At 40.7% G+C, this 23,677-nt stretch overlaps 1 protein-coding gene across 1 annotated transcript in view; it reads right to left on the bottom strand.

Moving 5' to 3' along the window:
* Window positions 1–23,381, bottom strand: part of ENDOU (endonuclease, poly(U) specific) — a 78,349-nt gene extending 54,968 nt beyond the window's left edge. Inside the window, exons 1-5 of the mRNA XM_075851065.1 lie at window positions 23,306–23,381; window positions 11,248–11,367; window positions 4,205–4,249; window positions 4,090–4,121; window positions 1,917–1,933 (exon numbers count right to left, since the gene is read on the bottom strand). Coding sequence (XP_075707180.1) covers window positions 1,917–1,933; window positions 4,090–4,121; window positions 4,205–4,249; window positions 11,248–11,367; window positions 23,306–23,381 — 290 coding nt within the window. The remainder of the gene's footprint in view (window positions 1–1,916; window positions 1,934–4,089; window positions 4,122–4,204; window positions 4,250–11,247; window positions 11,368–23,305) is intronic.
* Window positions 23,382–23,677: the final 296 nt, after the last annotated feature.

Here is a 23,677-nt window from a genome sequence, read left to right as displayed (position 1 = left end):
AGTCATTCTGCCCTGCCAATCATCGCCTTTAAACGACGCGCTGCTTGCGTCATTCAGCTCCGACAGACCTGCTCAGAAGAGAGCAGATCTGCATTGCCACCGGACGGCACGGGAGCGGGATTAGGGTGAGTATATAAATGTGCATTTTTTTCTACTAAAACTGTGAGTGGCATTATCTACAGTGAGGGCTCTATCTACAGGGGGGGGGTCTATATGTGGGGATGTGGGGCACTATGCAGGGGGAGCTATATGTAGGGCGCTATCTACAGGGGTGGGCTATATGTGGGACACTATATACAGGGTGGGCTATATGTGGAGCACTATCTATAGGGGAGCTAGTTGTAGGGCACTATATACAGGGGTGTACTATATGTGGGACACTATATACAGGGGTGGGTTACCTGTGGGGAACTATCTACAGGGGGGCTATATGTAGGGCACTGTCTACAGGGGTGGGCTATATATGGGACACCTTATACAGGGGGAGCTATATGTGAGATACTATCTACAGAGGTGGGCTATATGTGGGACACTATATACAGGGGGAGCTATATGTGAGGTACTATCTACAGGAGTGGGCTATATATGGAGCACTATCTATAGGGGGAGCTATTTGTAGGGCACTATCTACAGGGGTAGGCTATATGTGGGACACTATATACAGGGGGGGTTACCTGTGGGGCACTATCTACAGGGGGACTATATGTAGGGCACTGTCTACAGGGGTGGGCTATATGTGAGGCACTATCTACAGTGGTGGGCTATATGTGGAGAACTATCTATAGGGGTAGCTATATGTAGGGCAGCACGGTGGTTCAGTGGTTAGCACTATTGCCTTGCAGCTCTGGAGTTAATATGTGGGCACTATCTACAGAGGGCTGTATGTGTGGCACTATCTACAGGGGCTTCTATGTAGGGCACTATCTACAGAGGCTCTATGGGGGTCACTATCTACAGGGGGCTATGGGGGCACTATCTACAGGGGGCACGGTGTGTGTGGGACACAGTGTGTGGTGCTATTATAATCAGGGACACAGTGTATGGCGCTTTTATAGTTAGTGGTGCAGTGTATGGCGCTTTATTATATTTAGAGATGTTGAGGATTTTATCTTCGTTTATAGGTGCAGTAATGTTTTAAAAGTGAGAAGCTGAAGACATCTGAGCGGAAAACTTCAAAAATTGGTCGTGGCCGGGAGAAATCTCCTCCAGGTCTGGACCGGAGGAAGAAGAAAAGAACTAGAATCTGAGACGTCACCGGGGAGTCACTTAATGTAAATGTTTATTCTGCCTCTAATAAGTACTGTAGTCACTGTATGAACTGCAGCGAGATAATGGGTGGTATGATTATTTTTTTGTGAAACAGCATCTCCCAGCATATCCTTACCATTGTTTGGGCCATGCCGGGAGCTGTAATTTGACGCCATACAAACCTATACGGCAGGAGTTTAATAAATAAATTTACTAAATTGAGCTGTATTTATTCTGGTGTTGTATATATGTACTGAGCTTGGTTCTGGGGCTGTATATATGTACTGAGCTTTGTACTGGTGCTGTACATATGTACTGATCTTTGTTCTGATGCTGTATTTAAGTACTGAGCTTTGTTCTGGTTCTGCATATATGTATGAGCTTGGTTCTGGTACTGTATATATGTACTGAGCTTGGTTCTGGTGCTGTATTTATGTATTGAGCTTTGTTCTGGTACTTTATTCATGTACTGAGCTTGGTTCTGGTGCTGTATATATGTGTACTGAGCTTGGATCTGAGGATGTATATATGTACTGAGCTTGGTTCTGGGGCTGTATTTATGTACTGATCTTGGTTCTGGTATTGTATATATGTACTGACCTTGCTTCTGGTATTGTGTATATGTACTGAGCTTGGTTCTAGTGCTGTATTTATGTACTGAGGTTGATTCTGGTGCTGTATATATGTCAGAGCTTGGTTCTAGTGCTGTAGTTATGTACTGAGATTGGTTCTGGTGCTGTATATTTGTATTGAGCTTGGCTCTCGTGCCGTATATATGTATGAGCTTGGTTGTGGTACTGTATATATGTCAGAGCTTGGTTCCGGGGCTGTATATATGTACTGAGCTTGGATCTAGTGCTGTATTTATGTATTGAGGTTGGCTCTCGTGCCGTATATATGCATCAGCTTGTTTCTAGTGCTGTATATATGCATGAGCTTGGTTCAGGTACTGTATATATATATTGAGCTTTGCTCTCGTGCTCTATATATGTACTGAGCTTGGTTCTAGTGCTGTATTTATGTACTGAGGTTGGCTCTCATGCCGTATATATGCGTATCAGCTTGTTCCTAGTGCTGTATATATGTATGAGCTTGGTTCTGGTGATATATATATATATATATATATATATATATATATATGTACTGAGCTTGGTTCCAGTGCTGTATTTATGTACTGAGGTTGGTTCTGGTGCTGTATATATATATTGAGCTTCGCTCTCGTGCCATATATATGTATCAGTTTGTTTCAAGTGTTTATATATATATGTATAAGCTTGGTTCTGGTGCTGTATATATATATTGAGCTTCGCTCTCGTGCCATATATATGTATCAGTTTGTTTCAAGTGTTTATATATATGTATAAGCTTGGTTCTGGTGCTGTATATATGTATTGAGCTTGGCTCTCATGCCGTATAAATGTATGAGCTTGGTTCTAGTGCCGTATATATGTATGAGTATGGTTCTAGTGCTGTATTTATGTACTGAGCTTGGTTGTGGTGCTGTGTATATGTACTGAGCTTGGTTATAGTGCCGTATATATGTATGAGCTTGGTTTTAGTGCTGTATTTATGTACTGAGCTTGGTTCTGGTATTGTATTTATGTACCGAGCTTGTTTGTGGTACTATATATATGTAAGAGCTTTGTTCTGGAGCTGTAATTATATAGGATATATTTATAATAACAAAATTGCAGGGCAGATGGAATTGTTCTCAATTCAGTGTATATTTCATGGGAACCTGTCTGGTAGTATTAACCCCTTGAACCGCCACCATGCGGTAATACATGACCTGACAATATTTCCAAATGTATGCAGTAAAATCTTTAAAATCAACTTTTAAATCGGCGCACACTATATGCTAATTACTCATTAAAAGGTCATGGGGCGGTGCCGCTATCCTGAAAAGTCACATAGTCCTGCCTCCAAACCCAACGTTCCATGTTTGATTGACATCCCCCTTTCTCGATGCACCATTGCCTTGTACTACTTGGGGGGCTGTGTGGCACTATATACAAGGGGGGCTGTGTGGCACTATACACAAGGAGGGGCTGTGTGGCACTATACACAAGGGGGAGCTGTGTGGCACTATACACATGGGGAGCTGTGTGGCACTATATACAAGAGGCTGTGTGACACTACTAAGGGGGGCTGTGTGGCACTATCTACTAGGGGGGGCTGTATGGCACTATTTACAAGGTGGACGGCTGTGGCTCAATATATAGGGGTCTGTGTGTGGCACTATCTACTAAGGGGGGCTGTGTGGCACTATATACAGTGGGAGCTGTATAGCGCTATATACAGAGGGGGCTTTATGGCGATATCTACAGAGGGGGCTGTATGGCACTATCTACAAAGGGGTGGGGGCACCATCTATGAGTGGGATGTGACACTGTCTACAGGCGGGGCTGTATAGCACTATCTATAAGGGGGGCTGCGTGTGGCACCTGGGGGTGGCAGTCAAGTGTTTGCTATGAGGACCAGTCTTTCCTAGTTACGCCCCTGCTCCCCGATAACACGTTGTACTCGGCTGCTTCCATCATTCCCATAGACTTTGAATGAAGCAGCAGCACGCATACTTGAACAATGCTTTATTTTATGTCCGAAGTGAGGGGGCATGGGGTGTTTGGGACCCTCATTCTCGCAATCGGTGAAGATTCAAATAATGGGGCCCCCAGTGATCAGACAATTATCACCTATCCTGTGGATAGTTCATCATTTTCGATTCTGGGAATACCCCTTTAATGATACATAAGGTATATGTAACCTCTCACTATAGCTCAGGGATTAGGTGATACAAGAGTTTAGACACCACTCAATCTCTCTCACCATTCATCTCATTACCTTGGTTGTGACCTGGCAGCAGTCATATAATACTGAATATGCAGCAAAGGCAAAATGCCTTCCAAAAACATATAGACAAATGCATTCCTAATCAGATTTAAGAAGAGAGCACTACCTGTTATATCATGGTGAGTAACCTCATTCAGGCCAGGATCAATATCTGTTAAAAATGAAAAAGCAGTGAATACTTTATTATATATATAATTGTTGCTGTAAATATAGGGAACAATGCTTACCCCACAATGATATGGGACTTATACTGATGCCAAAGTGTATCAGTCTTCATCACTTCCTTCACGATCAGTGTTTTATAAGATCTGCCATAATCCGTTTTGTTTTTTTATCATGAGATCAATGAGTAACAGAATGTAAAAACTAATAGAAACTGATGCCAATTTAAAAGCAAATGTACGCGTAGCATAATCATCAAGATCACCTATGAAAATCTGGCTAAGGGTAGGAACACGCTAGGCGTAAACACTGCAGATTTTCAGCAAAGGATTTAATTGCGGAAAATCTGCAGCGTATTACAGTAGCAGCAGGGTGGGTGAGATTTCAACAAAAAATCAGCCGAAAAAAACACATAACTTGAACTGCGGTGCGTTTTTTTTAGCCACAGCATGTCAGTTAATGCTGCGGAATTGCTGCTCCTGTGTTGCGGGTTTTACTCATTGAATTCAATGGGGTGCTTAAAGAGGCTCTGTCACCAGATTTTGCAACACCTATCTGCTATTGCAGCAGATAGGCGCTGCAATGTAGATTACAGTAACGTTTTTATTTTTAAAAAACGAGCATTTTTGGCCAAGTTATGACCATTTTTGTAATTATGCAAATGAGGCTTGCAAAAGTCCAAGTGGGTGTGTTTAAAAGTAAAAGTCCAAGTGGGCGTGTATTAGGTGCGTACATCGGGGCGTTTTTAATACTTTTACTAGCTGGGCGCTCTGATGAGAAGTAACATCCTCTTCTCTTCAGAACGCCCAGCTTGTGACAGTGCAGATCTGTGACGTCACTCACAGGTCCTGCATCGTGACGGCCACATCGGCAGCAGAGGCTACAGTTGATTCTGCAGCAGCATCAGCGTTTGCAGGTAAGATCGACTTACCTGCAAACGCTGATGCTGCTGCAGAATCAACTGTAGCCTCTGGTGCCGATGTGGCCGTCACGATGCAGGACCTGTGAGTGACGTCACAGATCTGCACTGTCACAAGCTGGGCGTTCTGAAGAGAAGAGGATGTTACTTCTCATCAGAGCGCCCAGCTAGTGAAAGTATTAAAAACGCCCCGATGTACGCACATAATACACACCCACTTGGACTTTTACTTTTAAACACACCCACTTGGACTTTTGCAAGCCTCATTTGCATAACTACAAAAATGGTCATAACTTGGCCAAAAATGCTCGTTTTTTTAAAATAAAAACGTTACTGTAATCTACATTGCAGCGCCTATCTGCTGCAATAGCAGATAGGGGTTGCAAAATCTGGTGACAGAGCCTCTTTAAACCCACAACAAAGTGGTGTGCGTTGCAACATTTGCAGCGGAATTGCAGCGATTCCGCTGGAAAACTCGCAAGTAAGAAAAAAAACATGTGATTGCTGCAGCCAATTACAGGCTGCAGAGGTCACATGTCCTGAAATGTCATCCCAGGAGGCCGGACTACGTGCAGAAGAGAAGGAGGGGGTAAGTATGAACTTATTTATTTTTTCCCGGAGCTCCATTCCGCAGCGGAAATTTTGCCCAAAAAAATTAGATTTTTCGGACGGTTTACCCTGTGGTATTCAGGGCGGATACGCTATGCAGCTTGACACAACGTATCCGCCCTGAACACGCTGTGTGTGTGTTCCTACCCTAAGCATCATTTAAAAATATTACAAATCAAATATCTATACATTCAAGACTGGAAAATCTGGTATTTGGCCCCTTGTCAGTCCTAAGAGTAAAGGCCCTTTAACACTGGACAGTTATTTACAGAATGCTCGTTCCCGATAATTGCCCGGTGTAAACAGGGTGGCGATCAGCAGATGAATGAGCAAACGCTCGTTCATCTGCTGATATCGTTTTAAAAAAAGCTAAATATTATCGTTGTTGGCAGCACACCTCCCTATGTACGGAGACGAGCAAACTAAGTAACGAGCGCTTGTCCCTATAGTAGCACCTTGTGAAAGGAGCAAACGAGCCGTGTAAAAGTACCCTGAATGATTACCAGAGTTTTTAAGATTTAAAAAAATGCAGGTGCTGTAGATACTCCTGAAATCCACTAGAGGGAGGAAGGATCCTTGAATATCCTCTAATCTATTCTACTGCACAAAAATATTGTATCTGATAATTTCACTGAAATAAAAGAGAATGTGGATGTAGAAAACATTTTCGGTTCAGTGCACTATAGTGACTGACACAACCTCTTCAAATGGATAAAAGCAGAATATTGCGTGCTTAAATTTGCTATATATTTATAAGCATCCTTTACTTTATGAATTAGCTATACAGTCTATAGACGTTATTCATAATGTGAGCTGTATAACATTTATTATATTAGTTACAACTAAGGTGGCTTTTCTTAGTCATGGCTGACTATTAGTATTTGCCCAATAGGCTTGGGAGTCTGTATGCTAGTGGGCACGTGGGCATACGATTTTTGCAGCCACTCTGTTATGTTCTTTCTTGATTTCACCTTTGATTTTCTCCTTGATTTCTACACTTATATATATTAATACAAAAGTGATCTTAGTGGTAACATTTTTTTTATTAAGACTTAATATCAGAAACGCTCCCTTACAACTTGGCGTGATCGGAGAATAAGGTTATATTGTCTCATGTTATGTACTTCAACCCTTTTTTTATATGTACAGCGCCCTATAATTAATGCTGTTTTAAAATAAATCGATACATAAGTTAATAATAATTATAAGGGTATCGTATCACTGACTCTCTTATGGATATGATTCTATAAACCTCACTTTTATTGAGTGTACGTTATAAAAATAATTGCTTACGCTTGGCAAAATATTCGAACCATCCAAAGCAATTGGTATGTGACGGGGACAAGAATTGCTGAAGCAAACCAGACCGACAATCAGTATACCCTGGTATGTAACCGGTGTATAACCCTATGTCCTGGCAGCAGCGATTCTATCAATCTGCTTCCTACACCCACGATGACGTGTGTGGCATAAACGTCTATACTACGCTCATGTCATCGTACCAGGGTATACTGATTGTCGGTCTGGTTTAGTTCTTGTCCCAGTCACATACCAATTGCTTTGGATGGACGAATATTTTGCCAAGCGTAAGCAATTATTTTTATAACGTACACTCAATAAAAGTGACGTTTTGTAGAATCATATCCATAAGAGAGTCAGTTATAAGATATTTGGTGATGGGTGGATAGTATTATCTGGATAGTACAGTGAAGATAATTATAAGGGTAAGTTGGCAAATAGCAATAAATGCTGGGGATTTTCCGCAACGGAATTTATTGCGGAAAATACACAGCATAATACAGTAGTAGAAGAGTGGATGAGATTTGAACAAATCTCATCCACACGCTGCGTAAATGCTGAGCGAAAAAAAAACGCTCAAATTGACCTGCGGTGCGTTTTTTTCAAAGACCGGCCTAATTGTTGGACGTTTTCCCCATTGAATTCAATTGAGGAGGTAAAAACTGCAACAAATAGCAGAATTTTTTCCGCCGCAAAAAACGCAACTCAGAAAAAAAAATAATCTAATATTTACTCATAATTCTATGTTTCTTCCTCCAGGCCGGCCTCCTGAATTACGGTTTCTTCATCCGCAGCATGTCAGTTAATGCTGTGGAATCGCTGCTCTTCTGTTGCGGGTTTTCAATGGGGTGCTTAAACCCACAAAAAAGTAGTGTGTGTGTGTTGCGACTTCTGCGTTGTAATCGCAGCGATTCTGACGCAAAAATCGCAAGTAAGAAAAAAAAGTGTTATACTTACCCAGAGTTCCCTGTTTCTTCTCCATTCCGGCCTCCTAGGATGACGTTCCATGTGAACGCTGCAGCCAAACACAGGCTGCAGCGGTCACGTGGCCTGCAAAGTCATCCCAGGAGGCCGGACCACACACAGAAGAGAGGGAGAGGTAAGTATGAACATTTTTTATTTTTTTTTCCTGAGCTGCTTTCCACAGCGGCGATTCCACCCAAATAAACGTGCGGATTTTCTCACAGAATTTCATGCTGTGTTCAGCTTGATGCAGTGCATCCACCCTGAACATGCTGTGTGTGTTCCTACCCTAAGGCCGGGTTCCCACGTAGCGTAAACGCTGTCAAATTTCCTCAATGGAATTCTGTGCGGAAATTCAGCATCATTTACAGTAGCAGCAAAGTGGATGAGATTTAGAAAATCTAATGCCCACGCTGTGGAAAAGAACTGCAGCGGAAACGTTAATAAATTGACCTGTGGTGCGGAATTTAATTCTGCAGCATGTAAATTTATGTTACGTTTTCGTTGCTTTTACTGTTGCGGGTTTTCCCCATTGAATTTAATGGTGTTGCAAAATCGCTGCTAAAATTGCAATCGAGAAAAAAAAAAATCATACATACCCAGAACTCCCTGCTTCTTCCTCCAGTCCGGCCTCCAGAGATGACGTTTCATCCCATGTGACTGCTGCAGCAAATCACAGGCTACAGTGGTCACATGGGCTTTAGCGTCATCCAGGGGGACTGGACAGCCACTGAGGAACGTGTCACCATGACATCGGGCTAGGTAAGTAAGGGTGTTTTTGTATTTCTATTATTCCTACACTGCTTACCGCAGCGGAAATTACGGCCGAAAAACCGCACCTCACCGTCACATGGCCTGCAACGTCATCTTATAAGGCCGGACAACGTGCAGAATAGAGGGAGGGGGTAAGTATGGACTTTTTTTCTGCATTCCACAGCGGAAATTCAGTTTGAAAAACTGCACCACAATGTGGTGCGGTTTTTCAGACAGAATGGGCTGCGGATTCAAGGTCGGATACGCTGCGCGGTTTTTATGCAGCATATCTGACCCGTGGGAACCCGGCCTTAGTGGAGTCCTAGAGCCTAGGGTAGATTCACATGCTGCACATTTTGTTATCTGTCATCATCTGAATGGAACTTGCAGAAATCCATGCACCTGCTGCAGAAACAACCTTATTCAGATGAATGTAACTAATTTTCAGTTGCAGAAAATTTGTGCAACAAAATCTGCCGCATGTGTCTGCATCCTTAAAGCCTATGTACACCTTTGAAATAGTTTTTATTTATATGTCCATTAGTGTGAAATTACTTTTCAAAATACTTTTTATTAAAAATTATTTTAACTTTTTGAGGTACAGCTGCTTTGTATTCTGTATACAGAGCAGCTGTATCTAGTGCTAAGACCTGAATCCACCACGTCAGTGGGACTGACGGGTTCAGTGTCAGCTGGTCCTGCGTGTATCTGACACACAGGATCGAGCTGTTATTGATCACATCTAAGTTCACACTGATAAACATCTTTATTAGGCCTTATTCACATGGACGTGTCCGTTTTGCGCATGCAAAAAAACATCGTGTTTTGCACGCGCAAAAGGTCCGTCTGGCATCAGCATATGGTGCGTGGCTGCGTGATTTTCGCGCAGCCAGCATCATTATGACACTCTGGTTTTATGTTGACAAACAGAAAAGCACGTGGTTCTTTTCTGTTCTAATTTATTTATTTTACTACTGTAGCGCGCATCACGTGCGGCACCCGGAAGTGCTTCCGTGTGCCGTGCTCGATTTGCACACACCCATTGACTTCAATGGGTGTGTGCTGTGCGAAACATGGCCAAATATAGGACATGTCGTGAGTTTTACGCAGAGCACATACGCTGCGTGAAATTCACTGGCAGTCTGAATGGCCCCATTCATTAACATGGGTCTGTGCGACGCGCGTGAAAATCACACGCGTCGCACGGACGTATAACACGTTCGTGTGAATAAGGCCTTAAAAAAATAAAAAAATTCAAATGTGTACATAGCGTTTAACAGTGTGTCTGACATATATATTGTTTTATTTCACCCACAGCACTTAAAGAGGCTCTGTCACCAGATTTTGCAACCCCTATCTGCTATTGCAGCAGATCGGCGCTGCAATGTTGATTACAGTAACATTTTTATTTTTAAAAAAACGAGCATTTTTGGCCAAGTTATGACCATTTTTGTATTTATGCAAATGAGGCTTGCAAAAGTACAACTGGGCGTGTTGAAAAGTAAAAGTACAACTGGGCATGTATTATGTGCGTACATTGGGGCGTGTTTACTACTTTTACTAGCTGGGCGTTGTGTATAGAAGTATCATCCACTTCTCTTTCAGAACGCCCAGCTTCTGGCAGTGCAGACACAGCCGTGTTCTCGAGAGATCACGCTGTGTCGTCACTCACAGGTCCTGCATCGTGTCAGACGAGCGAGGACACATCGGCACCAGAGGCTACAGTTGATTCTGCAGCAGCATCGGCGTTTGCAGGTAAATCGATGTAGCTACTTACCTGCAAACGCTGATGCTGCTGCAGAATCAACTGTAGCCTCTGGTGCCGACACGATGCAGGACCTGTGAGTGACGTCACAGATCTGCACTGCCAGAAGCTGGGCGTTATGAAGAGAAGTGGATGATACTTCTCATCAGAACGCCCAGCTAGTAAAAGTAGTAAAAACGCCCCGATGTACGCACATAATACACGCCCAGTTGTACTTTTACTTTTAAACACGCCCAGTTGTACTTTTGCAAGCCTCATTTGCATAAATACAAAAATGGCCATAACTTGGCCAAAAATGCTCGTTTTTTAAAAATAAAAACGTTACTGTAATCTACATTGCAGCGCCGATCTGCTGCAATAGCAGATAGGGGTTGCCAAATCTGGTGACAGAGCCTCTTTAACTTGAAATGCCAATAAAGCTTCCATTCTCATGAGGTTTGTCTGTCATACAAATAAACCCCAAAAAACAATGATTTCAAAGGCGTGCATAGCCTTTAAGAAGGTTCATCCTACAAATGCTTTCTTCTCCCATGTCTCAGTGATAGATATAGATGAAACCAGAGTAGTTTATAAAGTAGTATATTCAAAGCTTCAATATAATTGCAGATATAGATATTACATGAGTTATTCTATGTATTACAATTATTACAATATTTATTATAAAAAAAAATTCTCTTACAGGAGCAGATGGAATAATCGTTGCAGCAATCTCCAAACCTTTCACAGTGAACATTGCACTGACAGCTGTATGACTTGTCTAGCTTGTCTCCACAGCGATTATTACACGAATTCTTACAATCTACAAAAGGGAAATAAAAGAAAAACGTTTGGTTTGCAGTTCAGAATCACATATTACCTTTTCTATAAAGAGCAGTGGGAAAGAACTTGTTCTGACTGCTACAGGGGTGGTCCGGGCACAGGGCAGGTTTTTTTTACAGAAAAGATAGCTCATCAGTATATGATCGTGGGGTTTCCGACACCCGCACCGATCTGCTTTTCTGTCTGCTTCCGAGCACCGGATGTTGTGCAGTGGCCGGTGTCAGAAGCAGATGGCTCCGTACATTGTATAGCGGCTGTGCTGCAGTTCTACAACTCTGCTCCTATTCACTTGAATAGAAGCAGAGATGCAGTACTGCAATGTACGGAGCTATACTGTGTACGGAGCTATACTGTGACTGGAGCCATCATTTTCCGGCACGGATATCCGATGCTCGGAGGTAGCTGAAATAGCTGATCGGTGCAGTATCCGGGTATCGGACCACCACTGATCATTTCCAGGTGAGCTTTCTAAGGTTGGGTTCACACGAGCATGTTACGTCCGTAATGGACGGAACGTATTTCGGCCGCAAGTCCCGGACCGAACACACTGCAGGGAGCCGGGCTCCTAGCATCATATTGACAAGAAGAAAAAAGCGTCAGAAACACGTAGGCTTCTCCAACATCGGATATCTCTCCTTACACCTCAGGATTCTACACTTTCAACCAAGTCCTGACTTTTGAAAAAAAATTTGACCAATTAAACTTGGAACAAGTTTCCATTTTAAACGCATCCACGCTGGATCCACTTTTTTCTTTTCAGTCCTAGCATCATAGTTATGTACGACGCTAGGAGTCCCTGCCTCTCCGTGGAACTACTGTCCCGTACTGAAAACATGATTACAGTACGGGACAGTTGTCCTGCAGCGAGGCAGGGACTCCTAGCGTCGTACATAACTATGATGCTAGGAGCCTGGCTCTCTACAGTGTGTTTGGTCCGGGACTTGCGGCCGAAATACGTTCCGTCCATTACGGACGTAACATGCTCGTGTGAACCCAGCCTTACTGATAGGTCATCAGTAAGAAAAACTGCCACGTGCCCAGGCAACCCCTTTCAGGCTGGGTTCACACGACCTATTTTCAGGCGTAAACGAGGCGTATTATGCCTCGATATACGCCTGAAAATACGGCTACAATACGTCGGCAAACATCTGCCCATTCATTTGAATGGGTTTGCCAACGTACCATGCCGACGACCAGTAATTTACGCGTTGTCGTTTGACAGCTGTCAAACGACGAAGCGTAAAATGACTGCCTCGTCAAAGAAGTGCAGGACACTTCTTTGAAACGTAATTTGAACCGTTTTTCATTGAAGTCAATGAAGAACAGCTCAAGATTACGGGCGTCAAAGACGCCTCGCAAAATGCGAGGAGGAGCTTTTACGTCTGAAACGACACAGCTGTTTTCTCTTGAAAACAGTCTGTAATTTCAGACGTAAAAGCCAGCTAGCGTGTGCACATACCCTAACATTCATATCATTCAAGGTCAAACTGATCCTATGGTGGGTCTAGCTTTGGACACAATCCAAGCCACAAGAGATTATGTATGACCTGTATCGTAGACCACAACACTTGATATGATCTGTGTTTGCAATTGTTTTACAACAAATTCAAATAATGTGTGAATAAGGCTTCATTCACATCTGTGCTAGGGTCCCGTTCAGACGTTCCTGAATAAAAACGTCGGAACAGTACCCTAGAGCAGATGTGAACGAAGCCTAAATAGGTCCACACACAATCGCTAAGTGAATAGAGATAGTTTACAAAAATGCAAAAGGTACAAATTAAAAGAAAGAAACAAGTAACAAAACATATAAAAACAGCATTCATCTGGCGAGAGCCTGCTGCTTATTTTAACACCCAGAATTATTTATTTATTTCTGTTACATATATATAGCGCCAATATATTCCACAGCGCTGTACAGAGGTCCTCACTTACTGTCCACATTGGGGCTCACAATCTAAATTCCCTATCGTTATGTTTTTGGGGTGTGGGAGGAAACCCGTGAAGAAAATACAAACAACATGCAGATGTCGTCCTTGGTTGGATTTGAACCCAGGACCCCAGCACTGCAATGAGAGTAGCGCAGGGGGGCCTGGACACTACAGTTCGAAGTGAGCTTTGCTTTAGTTGTTTATCCAATGTTTCTTATTACCCTGACAGTTTATAGTTTCCCCATACACAACCCATGGCAAATCCTCAGATTCCAGAAGTTTCAAGACTTAATTTACATTCTTGCGCATGCTCAGCTCCTACTCTTATGAATTGATAACGTCCTCGTGCTGTGGTACTACCCCAGTACATCTTATCAACAACATTAGCTCGAAGTGGTAGAACCAACAAAGATTAACTTCTTTCATACAGCAATTAAAACACTAAAGAATACAATACAACTAAAAGTACCCCATATCTGTTTAACTGGGGAAGGTCTCTGAGAATACTTAGAATTTACTTGGCTGGGACCAATGTACTCCAGTTCAACAACAGAACTGTCAACTAGCTTTTATTAACCCCTTAATACCGAAGGTATTTATAGGGCACGGCCAGACGTGGCAGAGATTTTCCTCTGCAAATGTTGGTGCAGATTTGGGGCATTTACACAACAAATCTGCACCAGCATTTGCAAATTTGACAGGTAATTCAGACATTGCAGAAAAGACAGCGGACTTGCCATAGATTTCAGTGAAATTCAGCTTCTCCGCAACAGTCAGTGCATGCTGCGGAGGGAAAATTCTGCACCGCAGCCTATTGTCCGCAGCAGAGTTTTCCGCAACATCTGAACTAACGCCTCAAAATGTATTGAAACAACTGTAAAAATGGCCGCAGGAGAATTCCACTGCCGACTGTCCGCAGCAGAATTCCACAGCAATTCCGCCACGTCTGGCCATTCACTAAACCTTAATGACCAAGCTATTTTTTAAGTTTTTCCATCGTCGCATACAAAGATCTATAACTTTTTTATTTTTGCGTCGACATAGCTGTATAAGGACTTTTTTTTGCGGGACAAGTTGTATTTTCTAATAGCACCATTTTGGGGTGCATATCATTTATTGATTAACTTTTTAGTGGGGTACTGGAAAAAAACCTGAAATTGGTATAAATAACATAATAACTTTATTCAGCGGGTCGTTACGATTGCGGCGATACCAAATTTATATGGATTTGTTTATGTTTTCCTACTTTTACACACTAAAACCAATTTTTTTTCAAAATTATTTGCTTTTGTGTCGCCATATTTTAAGAGCCATAACTTTTTTATTTTTTGACCGATGCTGCTGTATGAGAGCTTTTTTTTTGCAGGACGACTTTTCGTTTTTATTGGTACCATTTTGGAGTAGATGCGACTGTTTGATCACTTTTTATCAAATTCTTTTGAAGGCAGGATGAACAGAAATCAGCAATTCTGGCGTTCTTTTTTATTATATTTTTTACGCCGTTCACTGTGCGGGTTAAATAATATAATAGCTTTATAGTTGGATTCGTTACGGACGCGGCGATACCAAATATGAGTAACTTTTAACTTTTTTTCATAATAAAGTATTTTGTTTTTTTTACTTAGGACATTTATTTATATCAAACTTTATTTAAAAAAAATTACTTTATTTTTAGTCCCACTGGGGGACTTTACTGTGTAAACTTTTGAAGTCCAGATTCCTGTATGGGGGTTAAAGGGTAAAGATTAGGGAGCAGTGGCGTAGCTATATGGGTCACAGCGGTCGCAATTGCGACCAGGCCACAAAGCATTACGGGACCACAGTACCACTTCACCTCTCTGATGCTGGGATGCTATCAAGACATCGATGGGTCACTTAAGCGACCCAGCGATTCAACATCAAGTTATAGACGTCCTGTGGCTGTGAATATGCATGGGGGGTACTGTGCCGATCTATGTGGAGAGTTGAGAGAACTCACTTGGTGCTGCCCTGCCAGCCGACATTCACAGTCCTGAGTAGGGTGGAAAGAGTGACTAACTCACTGCCTGCCATAATGGGCAGTTACCACTAAAGCATCAAACAACCTAGTGTAGTATAGACTGGAACTATATATATATATATATATATATATATATATATATATATATATATATATATATATATATAAATAATAAATACACCAATCCATATAGAAATACATAAGAATCAATCTCATGAGATTGAATGTGTGTGCATGTACACACACACACACACACACATATATATATATATATATATATATATATATGTGTGTATATATATACACACACACGTACATATATATATATATATATATATAATATATATAGTACTAGAAAAAGTACCCGGCGCTGCCCGGGTATAACATGTCGGTCTGTCTGTTTGTGTGTTCATTGGATTTGTTCAAAGGGTGCCTAGGATTCCAATCCATGCCCTCGTTTTTTGTTTGTTTACGGGGAAATCGCTAGGAGTCCTATATACCTCAAGAGTTACACACTATTTCAATTTTAACTTCCTAAATACCTAACAGCTAAACTGGTAGGAAATGGAGTCATAAGATTGTGACAGAGCCTGTTGATTAACAACATTGGCAGTTTTATTACCAGTTGGTCATCATAGACTATGGTTGGATCATAACTGAAAACAGCATCATGCATGAAAACTCACTCATTAGCACTTCTGAGAGCCACCTGTCTGATCTGCTGCTAAGAAAGTCCGAGTTTGCTGAGGAGTTTCAGCAGCTCGAGCAGCAGTATGATACATTTGATCAGCTTGCAGTTGGTCAAGAGGAGTCTCTGCAGCTAGTAATGCAGCTTTCCTCTTGGCCATCGGCAAGTTGATTGGTTGCTATCGGTAAAAGCTCCCCTGTACCTTCCCATCTAGGATTATCTTGTAAAGTGCACTACCTGCTACTGCCAGATAAAAACATCTTTACTATAAAAGCGAATGTCTGTATTCGCATTTATAGTATTGGATCGTGATCATGTGATAATGGCTGATAACAGAGAACAACAGCAATGTCGGGACCTTTACAAAAACCTTCCTGAACACCTGACGTACCTATGTGCCATATGTGGGGTCAAATAGTTCAGGTGTTTGGATGCCTATAGAGGATGACAAACAGACATTCGCTATGATGGCTGATAACAGAGAACAATGGCTAGGTTGGGACATTTACTAAAACTTTCCTGGACACCCGATGTACCTATGTGCCATATGTGGGGTCAAATAGTTCAGGTGTTTGGATGCCTATAGAGGATGACAAACAGACATTCGCTATGATGGCTGATAACAGAGAACAATGGCTAGGTTGGGACATTTACTAAAACTTTCCTGGACACCCGATGTACCTATGTGCCTAATTTGGCGTCAAATAGTTCAGGCGTTTGGATGCCTATAGAGGACAGACAGGTTGACTTTTATAATATAGAATAGCAGAGTTAGCCGGCTCCACATTGGTCCATTTGTTTGATGTTTGTGTATGTGGTTAAAAACTTCATTTCCTACTGATATGAAGCAGACATCTCCAATAAAGTCCAAGTGCAGGTTCCTTTTTGGAGGCATGACTGGTCTGAAAGGGGTTAAATTTATGAGAATGCCAATATCCACGGGCTTGGTTCTGTTGAGAGATTTCAGCAGCTTGGGCAGTAGCCATGCGCTTTGCCACAGGAGTCTTTCGTCTAAGCGCTGGTTTCTTTTTGGAGGCATGACTGGTATGAAAGGGTTTCAATTCATGAGAATGCTCAAATCCAGTATAGGTACAGTTCACTTACAGTAACACGTTGAGTAAAGAAAAATGGCTTTGTTGTTATGGAAACCTGGTCTAAAACTGTGTGTATGTGAGTGAGGCTAAGAATGAACCTGCGAACTTCTATTGGCTAATACAGGTCATCTGATGTGATATGGAGGAAGGTCCTTGATGAGGAAACCAGTAGTGTCAGGAACGGTAGGTCCTAGAGAGCTGAAACCCGGTCTAAACCTTCGAAAGTGCGTGATTTACTTATGTGCCAAATTTGGTGCACATTGGTCCAGTCGTTTGGCCATGCATAAAGAACAGACACACAGAAATTAATTTTATATATATATGTTTAGTAGCACAGTCGATCCACAACCCGCTGTTCCTAACACACCCCTTCTACATTGAAAAGAGTAAAAGTCTGCAGTGAACATCCAGAATAGAATGAGCATGCTCTGTTTTGCGTGCATACAATTTTCAGCAGCATGTGGATGAGAATTTTTAAGTCTACAACAGTCTTCCGCTATGTATTTTCCACCCACAAATCCGGACGGAAAATTTGCCTTAACCATTCTGCTTTCCATGAGCTCGGATTACCGTGTTTTCTACCTAGAATTAATATGTATATTATTATATAAAACTTAATCTTGCTAGTTTGTTCTACTGAGTTACTATAGTAAATACTATACTGATAATACTGATAACGACCATCTCTACCAAGATGGGCCAAACGCTCACACACCAATTCCTTACCTAGGGTCCCTCAATAAGGCAACCTCAGACATGGTGGAATTGCTGTTGAATTCCGCTGCAGACAGTCCGCAGTGGAATTCTGCAGCAGATGTTTTTTACTTTTGTTTCTATACATGTTTTTCAGAAAATAACTGTGTGGAATTTAGGCTGCGGTGCAGAATTTTCCCTCCGCAGCATGCTCATTATGTTGCGGAGAAGCAGCGGAATTTCACTGAGGATTTCAGCCTTTGCAATGCAAAAACTGAAATCTGTGGCAAGTCCGCTGTGATATCTGCAACGTCTGAATTACCTGTCAGATATGCAAATGTTGATGTAGATTTGTTGCGTAATTGCCCAAAATCTGCACCAACATTTGCAGCTGAAAAATTCTGCCACGTCTGAACGTGGCCTAAGGGAATCTCAGGGTTATTACGGGTTGTTTTACCATGTCAACAATATTAAGAAATTCAGCATCTGTGAGATATCACTTTCTTTACTAAATTGGCTGATTAAGATGTTATTCACCCAAAGATGATCCACCCTAAACAGACAATAATGATTTACAGGGAAATTCTACAAAAAATAAAATGTAAACTGAGGTTCACCCAAGCCTTATAAATTTCCTCTAATATTTACATTTCTAGTATAGGAAACATAATAATTGGGTGTTTCTGGCAAACTTACTTTTTTTTTCCTAAGGAAACAAAATAAGGCTAAAATTGTGGCAAAACAAACCATTACATCATAAAAATCCTGGATACATGATAAAAACCTAAATCTTGGCTATATATATTCACCTTTACTGTCCCACTTCTTGGACAATAAGGAACCAATTTAAGGTTCCCCCCACTCCGCTTATCGCTCATGATCCATTATGATCCATCTGTTTTTTACCCACATTACCTTATAATTGTAATTGGTTTGTCAGTTTACCGACAGATATCAGTTTATTTTACAGAATAGCGCATCATGCTACCCTTTTTTGAATGGAAAAAGGCAATGGAAACCTAATGTAAAAGAACCAACACAGGTGTGAACTTAAAAAGCTTATATAGTTTAGTTTATAGACTATACATTTAATCTGATTTTAAAGCCATTATAGTATCAGGACAGATGATAAGACGTTTTAATATACTTAGAAAAGTCAGGGCAATGCCCAGTGCAGTCTATTATGACAGTGAAGATCACCAAGTATATAATCCTCAGTGTAGACGGGGGATGGTACAGACTGCTGCCACTGCTGCATAAACCAAGGGGAAAATAGTCTTCTTTGAGACCTCAGGCCCCATCTGCTGGAACAGCTGGACGGACACTTCTGGGGATCTGTGCTGTGAGGCAATGTAGGGCAGAGCGGAGTAAGTGAGTCCTCTCAGGGCACAGCTCAGTATTTGGCTGTGAGCCCTTACATAAGACATTCTGAATCTCTACCTGGGATTGGCAGCGGAGCCTGCGTGCGCTACAGATTTCTGTTTCCCAGTACATTTTCTCTAAGGAAACACAATTAGTTCATGAACATGCAGCTACATTCCCCTATTGCTCTTTGCCATATTACAGATATAATTATAGTTCCTGTGTTCTTTTTGTATTCAGGCCATAAACAAGTATAGATCAGAACAACTGAGAAAAAACTCTTGCTTTATGCCTTTAAGGTGCCATGTTAAGATTACTAAATCCGGGTTCCCACGTAGTGTAAACGCTGCAGAATTTACGCAATGGAATTCTGTGCGGAAATTCTGCAGCATTTACAGTAGCAACAAAGTGGATGAGATTTAGAAAATCTCATGCCCACGCTACGGAATAAAACGGAGCGTAAACGTTAATAAATTGACCTGCGGTGCGGAATTTAATTCAGCAGCATGTCAATTTACACTGCGTTTTAGTCGATTTTCCGTTGCGGGTTTTCCCCATTGAATTCAATGGAGATGCAAATCCTGCAACAGAAAGCCAAGTGTTGCGACTTTTGCAGCGTATTCGCAGTGATTACGCTGCAAAAATCGCAACTATTGAAGACAAGAGGAAGTCTAATCATCATGAATAATTGGTTATTTAGTAAGTATGGGGCAGGTTTTTTTTCATATTAATTGCACTTTAAAGTTGTTACGTAGCTTAAGCTTACTAATAAATATAAATAAAAAAATAAACAACTCCAAACAAAATAGTATCATAAATTATTCTATTAACATTTTAAAAGAAAATATTTTCCTTCTCCACTTGTGTGCTGGAAACAAGGACTGGTCAATCAGAGTTTCTGGGTAACAATCTTTAAGAAATGTATTCTTTTGACTAGTCTGTGAGTATATACATCATAGTTTTGATGCTATCTGATAACATAATGAATTTATAGTTTATATCCTCTGACTCAGTCTTGGAAACTGAGTAATATAATCCTTCTCTTACATGTCAGCTAACTGCATAAGGATGAATCTAGCCATAAATATGTAGAATTTATAATATATATATGTCACGTAATCCTTTTATCTTCCCACTTGTAGCTTTGTTAAAACATGAGCCAAAATGTTTTACTATTGAGACAGATTTGACAATCAAAGGTCAATGACAACACCCTTTAAATCCCTATTGTTGATATAATATAGTTTGACAAGTTATATTGTTGAAAACCCCTAATATATTAAGAGATTAAGCAATCAACATTATCAGGGCTGGTTGTCTAGATAGTACAAATTCTTTGGGGGAAGTTATCAATGTTTCTACGCCAGTTTTCTGGCATAAAAACGTTGCAAAAAATTTAATTTTCCTCAATCTTGGCACTTTAAAAAAGTGGGTGGAGCTTAGCAGAAGGGGGCCTGGCTACCAGCGGCATTTACTATAATTTAAAGCAGAAACTGGTGTAAATTCTAGCGCCTGGTATAGATTTTATTTTATGTCGCACTTACAGCCAAAAATGCGACAAATCTATTAAGAGATGCCTCTAAATAAATTTGTCGCATCTTAATCTAGCTTGTTTTTTATTAAGACTGGTACAGTCTTAATACATCTCCCCCTAGTTTTAAAAATGAGCAGCAAAGTATATTTCATTGTCCGGTCTTCCAATATTGCTACACTGTAAATTATATTGTGTACAGCGCCACTTAGTAAATACAACTCCTTGAAAGTTGACAATCCTTGATTAAAGGGTTTGTCCGGTTTTTAAAAAAATAAATGTTGTTTTTTGTCAAATTAAAAGTTATACAATTCTCTCAATATACTTTCTGTATTAATTCCTCATGGTATTCAAGATCTCTGCTTGTTGTTAGGTGCTGGGGTCATTATATGGTCATGTGATGGTCACACAGGTGCTGGGGTCATTACATGGTCAAGTGATGGACACACAGGTACTGGATTATTACATGATCATGTGATGTACACACAGGTGCTGGGATCGTTACATGGTCATGTGATGGACCCACAGGTACTGGATTATTACATGATCATGTGATGTACACACAGGTGCTGGGATCGTTACATGGTCATGTGATGGACCCACAGGTGCTGGGATCGTTAGAAGACAAGGCTCTGACACACGTACTGTAACTGTAACGAGCTGTGCACCTGTGTGTCCATCACATGACCATGGACAGAATTGTATTCACCGGAAGTAAACAATGAATGTTCCTACTAAATAATAACAAGCAGAGATCTAGAAAACCATAAGAAATGAATACAGAAAGTACATTGGAAAATTATTTTAAAAGTTATTATACAAAAAATAATAATTATTTGCTTATGACCATTCATATTAGATCAGTGTCGGCCAAATCTGATAGTACGGTCTAAAGTCAACAATCGAATGTCTATGGGCCCTTACCGACTCTTCCCCCTATGGCATATGTTGGAGGAAATGATGATTGGGCATGTTGGATTTCAACATGGCTGATCCTTTGTTGCTGTGGGAGATAAGCAGCTGCCAGACACTTCTCATTCCCCTCTCCCCCACATCCCCACCACCTCCCTTTATTGAAATAAACATATACGCTTGGCTTATTTAGTAAAATATAGTTTATGTCATATATAAAATGCACTTATCAGATGATTCAGATCAGATAATGACCAGGATTTTTGAGTTTTTAGGCAACATACTTTGCTGAATATGATTTGATTATTATTTATGTACTAACCAAGAACACTGATACTAGAGAGAATACTTCCAACAAAGATTGAAAGGATCATTATATTATAGAAGACATTCAGTAAAATAGAGTACATGGCACATAACATGCCTATCTCCACAGTTCAGAAAGTTTGGCTATGAGAAGAAAGCACCAAATTTGTATTTTTTTTAATACAAAATATTGGTACATATATACACATATGTGATAACCATGGACAGTACAAATTGAAAGTTGGAAAGGGCAATCCAGCCCATGAGACTAAGGGGCTAAATCTCTCATGTAATAAGTAACATGTTGGTGATATATAAAAGAGAATATTTTTAATATTGTTTTGAAATTAAAAGGACAAACATTCCCACTCACAGAGGCGTATGTTGAAGCTCCTGTGCCCCATTGCAAAATCTGAGAATCTACGTACCATTTGCCACTAATAATATTTGCACCAGGACGCAGATGTGACTGCTACCTCTGTACCCTGTATAGCTAAGCCTCTGTCTAGTCAGCTAACCGAATCATTCTTATGAAATGTGGCAAATGGTAAAAAGTTTATACAAAATGTAGTAGTAATAAAAATTAATCATAATAAGTCCAGCCATTGATGAATATAATAATAATAACAATAATAATAATAATAATAATAATAATAATAATAATAATAATATTGATTTCTCTTGAGACTTTTATTTCTGTAAAAAAAATGAATTTTATTTTCAATAGTCAAAAGTTATTCTTTGTATGATGCATCAAATGCACATAGCGTTTATCATACAACATAGCTTACATACAAACTTAGTGTTTACACCTGGACACAATAGTTTGCAATACGAAGCAACCACAATACATTACAAAATAGGGCCAGGGCTACATCTAGACTTTTTGTAACTCTGGCCTTAGTCTCTTTGTACTGATTGATTTGTAACTCTCTAGTGACAGCTGCAGTCCAAAAGATTGCAGGCAACTCAATGTATTCATTTGGACTGCAGTTGTAGCTCAATAGTTAAAATCAATCAGTAGCACTACAAAAAGTCTAGGTCTAGCCCTAATCTTATTGCCAATTTACACATGCCAATAATCGGCCGAAAGAGCATTCTTATAAACACTCCTTTCCGATTATTGGCCTGTGTAAACAGGGCAGCGATCAGCCAACAAACAAGCAAACGCTCATTCGGCAACTGATGAAATCATTTATGCAGCCTATAAAATCATTGCTGTTGGTAGCTGCCGACAATAATGCCAATTGATGGGGAGCGAATGATCATATTAATGATTGTTCATCCCCATACAGAAAGAATCACCCCGAGTAAAATAAACTGTTAACAAGCGCCGATCTACTTGTTATATCATCAGTCTCCGCTTGTTATGGGTAGAAATGATGGAAACCCATCAACTTACCATCATTAGAGCAGGTCTCAAAGGCCCAAATGACTGCATTGCCAGACAACAAAAGAATAACAAGCAGCGTCTTCATAGTGGATGACAAGACTGTACCAGTCCTCTTTTGATTCCACGTTATAGTGAAATGCTCATTATAAAGTAAGGTGTGTCTTCTTCTATGCTAATTTATTAAGGAGTAGACGCTCTAAAGGTAATAATCAAGATGCGACCTGTACCTGATAGGATTTCTTCCTCTCTGCATTTCTTCTTCTATATTGAGAATATAGTTTCCTTAAATTATTACTAAGAACAAGTATGGTGTAATTTTTCTCCATAATCCTAAAGATTTCAGATGGCTGATCGCTGTGCCCAGTGTATACCATTATGTGT

This window comes from Rhinoderma darwinii, chromosome 2, assembly GCF_050947455.1.
Source record: "Rhinoderma darwinii isolate aRhiDar2 chromosome 2, aRhiDar2.hap1, whole genome shotgun sequence".
Lineage (NCBI taxonomy): Eukaryota > Metazoa > Chordata > Amphibia > Anura > Rhinodermatidae > Rhinoderma > Rhinoderma darwinii.
The sequence above is the reverse complement of the archived record's forward strand: the minus strand, read 5'-3'. Positions and strand labels throughout refer to the sequence as shown.